Raw genomic sequence first — 6573 nt, 5'->3', positions numbered from 1 at the left:
AGGATTTCAATTCAAAGGGATTCTTAACCTAAAAATATCAACAAATATAACCCTGCTTTCAGTTTTTGTCGACATTTTTATGCAACCTATCTTTGCTTCCTGCCCACCGTGTGTGTAAACTTAATTGAGAGAGGAGATTTTTATTTCAGTGAAACTCTAGAGACATTTCTCTACCGTGTACGTTTAGCTTTATCCTCTGTTACTACAGACCAGCGGGTTTGCATAGCTTTTATCCTAGATTTACAAAAATTTCATTTTTTTCAAGTGATATATTTTCACTATGAGAATTTGTTAATGCGCTCCTGAATTTTGAAGAGCAAAATTGTCATTTTGGATACATTCTCTTAACGGATCTCTGTTTATTTTTTAATACATAAATCGATAATTTGATATTGGGAAATATAGAAGTTTTACATACATACACGCATACATATATGCAGTTTTATTACCCGAAAGCATTAAACCTTACACTTTGTCTCCTCTCCTTTGTTTTGAATACAACTAATTTTAATTTTTCTTCTCACGCTCTTTCCAGTTCCGCGATATCAATTGTCCATGGCCGCCTTTGTAGGCAAATAAAAATCACTGTTTTGTGTAAATAATAAAAAAATATATATATATGTACAAAAAACGACTGACACCGAGAAGAACGACAACTGTCGCAAATCAATTTATATCAATCATAATTAAGTGTGAAATAACAACTTAAACGAAGCCAGCAAGTGAGCACAGTACTACGCCTGGCATGAGGAGGAAGGACTAGAAATTAACAACGGTGGACGTGCGTCGATGTAATTGTCAGCATTTGAATTTGATTAATAGCAATATAGCAGCTGAAAACGGATGCTTGAGAGGCTGTAAAGTGAATAGCAAATGGGAGATAACACATTCTATTGTTAGTTATATAGATATCAAGCATAGCACTAATGCATACAGAAATTCAACATTTTTGATACTCGCTTATTTCGATGCGCATACATACAATCTCCGGAAATTCAATTAGCTGCTGAACAGATAAATAACGAACTAAAATATTTGAGATTTTGCAACTTTCACTTTGCGTTTGCTATAGGCGTGCTCGAGCCACCAGCCAGCTGAACTACGAAATTCCTCCTGTATTTCATTGGCATTTAAGTAAGCAACCGAAAACCGCAAGCAAAGGAAGGAAGGCAGTTAAATTGCACAAATTAATAGTTTTCGTATAAACCACTAACTACAACTACAGCCACAATAATTGCTTCTTACTGAAACGGCTACCAGGCACATCAACAAAGATTTGCACTCGTCAACTGGTGGTCGACTGACGACAGCAGCCGACAAGTTAGCTAGTGGATTGACTGCCGTAATTCCCAACAGTTTCGACAAATCCAACACTGCATTGTCAAGCTGCAGGCACAAAAATCAACGCACATTTTGGGCCCACCCACTCACGCATACACTCATACACGCATACAGCACAAAGAATTGGCTGGCTGGCCTGGCATGCTTTTATTGCCCACAACTGACAAGCCATACCAACCGGGAGACAAATTCAATATTGCTGCCGTTGTTTGGAGTTTATTAAATTGATTGGCCGTAACTAATTGAACGACCAAGCGAACGCATGCCAACGGCAAGCAGAACAAGCAACAATAATAACCACAACTGTGCAGTTGTATAATTGTATACGAGCGTATGAACAGCAATGAAATCCCAGCTGCGGGCGCACAAAATACAGTGAAACAAAGCAAAAAACAACATAGCTGCGAAAATTTTCAATTTTATACGCACACAACAACACTTCCACTAGCTGGCATACAGGTAAACTAATACACAACTACACAGCCTACATATCCATATATATATATATATACATACAGTTAGGCACACATACACACACGCTTCCATACATACATACATACATATACACATTTTGAACACTAATAAGTTAAGCAGCACGTAGGCGCACACGCACGCACCCACACGCAAGCACCCGCACATTGCTTAATGATCACGATATTTCATTCAGTGTTGGGGTATAATTTAATTAGCCAAAATAGCGCAACGTTGGAAGCAGCTCAAGCAGCATATACTCAACCAGCAGCAACATAGGGGGGGCGCAAGGGGACGAGCAGCAGCAGCAGCAGCCGCTGCAGCCGCAAGCAAAATCACAAGCGCAATTGCAACAACAACAACAACAACAGCAATTACAGCCGCAGGCAAAGCCCCAGCCGCAGCAGGCGCTAGAGCAATTAGCTGGGCAAAAACATCAACTACTGCAGAAGCAACAACAACAGCAACAGCAACAACAGCAGCAACAACAACAGCAGCAGCAACAGCAAAAGCAGCCAGCTCAGCCGCCACTACCAAGTCGTGTCGCGACTGTAGCTGTATCTGTACCAGCAACAACAAGCGTCACATCGACATTTAATACCGCTAACCCAACAACCACAACAATAACAACGGCAACAACGGCGGCCAGAGTCTTCTCGCGTTACGATAGCATTGAGGAGCTGCAGCAGCGTAAGAGCCGCAGTGGAAGCGCAATTGGAATAGCGTCAGCGGTCGGAGCACAGGGTGCACAAGGTGCTCGTGGTAGCATAGCGATCGGCAGTGGAGCTGGAGTGGGTCCTGGTGGTGCTGGTATTGGAATTGGCGGCAGTGGGAGTGGTTTGTATGCATCTGCGGGAACGCGTTTACCAGTAGCAGGTGGCGGCAGCGGCGGTGTTGGTGTGCGCGGTTCACGGAGTGGTAGCATAGCAGTTGGCTTAGATGGTCATCGTACAGTGCTGAGTCCCAGTGGTGCAGGAGCATCCTCCGCGGTTAGTCAGCAGTTAGGCAGGGGTAGCGTGAATGGCTATTCATCGTCGGTAGCAGCAGCAGCAGCAGCGGCGGCAGCAGGTGGTGGAGGTGTTGGTAGTGGCATTGGCGGCAGTAGTGGTGGCACACAATTGATAGGCGGTGGTACGACGACGGCGCGAGCGCGACTCTCGATTAGCTCACCATCAGGCGCTGGTGTAACAGCAGCAGCGGCAGCAACGCACGGTAGTCTAACAGCTGTGAATGATTTCTCTGGTACAGGGCTCTTAAGTATAGGTGGCGGTGTTGGTATAGCCGGTAGCGGCAGTGCCGTTGGTGTTGGCCCAGGCGGTGCTGGTACTGGTGTTGCAGCAAGCGGTGTAACCGGGGGTGCAGGAAGCGGTGGCGGTGGTGGTGTTCCTAAACGTCAGGGTAGCTTTTCCAACGTTTTTTCGAAATTAATCGACGGTATGCCTGCCGGTACAATGTTCTCCAAATTCAAGAGTGCCAATACGGCATCAACATCATTACAAAACATCACCGATGCTAATCCGATTAGCCAATACTTTGAGATCGGTAAGCAAGTGGCGTGTGCGGGTCCCGAACTAGTGTGGCGGATACATGACGGCTATCGGAAAAGTGATGGCAGGGTGAGTCGAAAATTATTGTTTACAAATTATCATCTAATAAGTACCTAAGTGCTATGTACATTTGTATGTTTATCCGCGGTTTTTTGAAATTAAAGGCAAATCGGCTCGGTTATGAAAACTGGCAGCTTTGAAGTAACTATCCAAATTCACGCATATAAGATAACTAGATTTCCCTCACGCGCTTCGCTGAGTGTAGGAACTTTCTGCCTGTTGCATTAGGTTTAATTTATTTCAAAAGCACTCAACATATATGTCTAGGAAGTTGGCTTATGGTATGACGCTGTTCTGTACAATAAAAAAAAATCAAAAAAGTCGTAAAAGTTGAATCCTTTCCTTACTAATATTATAAATCCGAAAGTGAGTTTGTTTGTTTGCTACGCTTTTACGCTTTAACTACTCAACCGATCATCATGAAATTTTGTACATTGCTGTCATTTAGCCCAACTTAAGATATAGGATACATTTAATCTCGATTAGACAAGGGGGCCTGGCACCTCCCATACAAACAGAATTTTTCATACTGCATTTCTCAGGAAATATTTTTGATAGATTGCTGAAACTTGGTATGGAGATATATAAAATCATTATCTACTCATGGATGAGGGCTACCACCTTTTAAAAAAAATCAAATTCAACTTCAATTAAGGGAGTTATTTATTTGAAAATTATATTAAAAAAATGCATGTCAGAAGGTATAGAAAAGCTGTAGTTTGAATATATTTTGAAAAGGGTTGCCACCTGTTTGAAAAATCAAATTTGAATTAATTATACGCAAGCTATCTGAGAATTAAAATATGATTGTCTAACGAAATATTGTTAAGAAATCTTTAGTTTGAAAGTTTTGAATAATATTTAAGTCTTTCGCAAGTGTTGCCACCTTTTTAAAAATTAAATTCAATTATTTGTACAGTAAAAGGCGCGCAATGGTTGTGGCGGTTGTATTATCGGTAGTGATTTGAGTTTTACCCCTGCACAACCCAACCTTGGTGTCTCCGAATGAAGCTTTAACGCACAATAATACTGGCCAATCACATCCATTAGGCCAATCGTAACACAAAAGCATTCGATATACTCAATGGTGCAACAGGTCGATTTAATCTGACATTCACGGCACCTTTTCTAACTTGGCGATTATTCGTAATAACTCCGGCGCCACCTGGCAGCCCTTTTTGGCAATAGCATTGCCTTTACCGCTACCAATACATGTTTTGAATATTAGCCAAAGTGGATCATAAATAAGATTTTTAGTAATAGTTTAACTCCAGCGCCAACTGGCGGGTGAAATTGTGAAACTACACTATCCAGAGAGCCACTCAGAAGCACACAAAAAACTTCGTGAAAATCCGTCTGGGCATTTAGGAGGATTTCACTCAAAACCCCATCTACAGAAGAATTATATATTTGTTTTTGCACAGCGCCATGCCCTCTTTTCAAATTGCCCATTTTTCTCCATGAGTATAAGATTGATTTTATATATCGCCGTACCCAGTTCCAGTACTCTACCCTTTTTCCAATAGCTCCAATTTTTTCCAAGAGTGTGCGATTGATATAACATGTATCTCCATACCAAGTTCCAGTACTTTACCATGAACACTTGCGGATATATGCAGTATGAAAAATTCAGTACGTATGGGAGGTGCAACGCTTCCTTTTCCAATAACCCCAATTTTTCTCCATGAGTATGCGTTTGATTTTATATATCTCCATACCAACTTCCAGTATTCTACCATGAACACTTGCAGAGATATGCAGTATGAAAAAATCGGTTTATATGGGAGGTGCCACGCCCCCTTTATATATCGAAATTTTATTAAGCCTATTTACTATCTTTGGGACGTCTGAAGCAGGTGTCCGAAATTTGAAAAAATCGATTAGGCCGTTCTCAAGCTTTGCGAACACATAAAAAACGACTTTCAAAATATATATGTATTAGTATAGAAGATTGGTATGAATCGAAATGGTTTTGAATATGTATCACAATATGAGTGCCACACGAAAGAGGTTTAAAAAGGTTGCCAACTGTTCAAAATGTTAAGTTCAAACTATTCAATAATTTAAATGAATTATTACAACATGGGTGTCAATCGAAATGGTTTTTAAAGGGCTTCATTTCAAAACTACATGTAAAGGGTTTCCATATGATGTAATGTGGAACGATTTTCCGTCATCCCTTGCCAAATATGGTTTGGAGACAAACCGGTTTCGGCGTTGTGCCATCTTCAGTGTCATTTTTCGTTCTCGAAGATGGCACAACGCCGAAACCGGTTTGTCTCCAAACCAAATTTGACAAGGGATGACGGAAAATCGTTCCACATTACATCACACTCATACCCTGTCGGAAACACCAACAACGAAAATGAGGTTTCCATATGTTTAAAATCTCAAATTGAGTTCAGGGGATAAGTCAATTGAAAAAGTATGACAAGTGAGAACTTTAAAAAAAGTTTTAGTTTGAAAACACTTTGAAGATGGTTAAACAAATTTTAAACCTTCTGTATTTGAATTGAGTTTTCTTGAAATAAATTTTACTCAATGTGGCACGTAGAAATTACATACACTCAGCGAAGCGGGTGAGAGCGATCTAGTATTTGAATAAAATAAAAATGAAAACCGTTCTGAGTAGCTTTTTAATAGTTCTAGAGTTCCTGGAAAAGAAAAAGAAAGTTCAGCAAAATTACGCCGAAAAAAATATTTTCAAATAAGTCGAAAAGTTTGAGTAAAATAAAGGTTAAAACTGTTCTGAGTAGCTTTTCAACAGTTCTGGAGTTCCTGAGAAAGAAAAAGTAAGTTCTGTAAAATACACAAAAAAATGCTTTCGAAAAAGAAATATAAAAATTAAGACTGTTCTTAGCTTTTCAATAGTTCTAGAAAATTACACCGGGAAAAGTATTTTTTCAAAAAAGTCGAAAATGTTTGATGTTTGAAAAAAAAAATAAAACTGTTACAAGTAGCTTTTCAATAGTTCTAAGGTTACTGAAAAGGAAAAATGTTCTCCAAAATTACGCCGAATAGAATGTTTTTTAGTCAAAAAAGTTAAATTTAAAAATAATTAAATAAAAATAAAAATTAGAGCTGTTCTGAGTAGCTTTTTAATAGTTCTGGAGTTCCTGAAAAGGGAAACAAGTTCTGCAAAAGTACACCGAAA

General features: G+C 39.8%; 1 protein-coding gene across 1 annotated transcript; it reads left to right on the top strand.

Moving 5' to 3' along the window:
- Window positions 1-1674: 1674 nt before the first annotated feature.
- Window positions 1675-3428, top strand: LOC118756132 (homeotic protein female sterile-like; the record flags this gene model as incomplete). Its single annotated transcript, XM_036490919.1, has 3 exons — window positions 1675-1800; window positions 2040-2281; window positions 2351-3428. Coding segments are annotated over exons 1-3 (1446 nt in total), but the record flags the coding sequence as incomplete, so codon positions are not given.
- Window positions 3429-6573: the final 3145 nt, after the last annotated feature.

Source organism: Rhagoletis pomonella, unplaced genomic scaffold, assembly GCF_013731165.1.
Source record: "Rhagoletis pomonella isolate Grant_MI unplaced genomic scaffold, Rhpom_1.0 Rhpom_scaffold_08962, whole genome shotgun sequence".
NCBI lineage: Eukaryota > Metazoa > Arthropoda > Insecta > Diptera > Tephritidae > Rhagoletis > Rhagoletis pomonella.
Note: the sequence above shows the minus strand (reverse complement) of the source record. Positions and strands in the feature narration are given on the sequence as shown.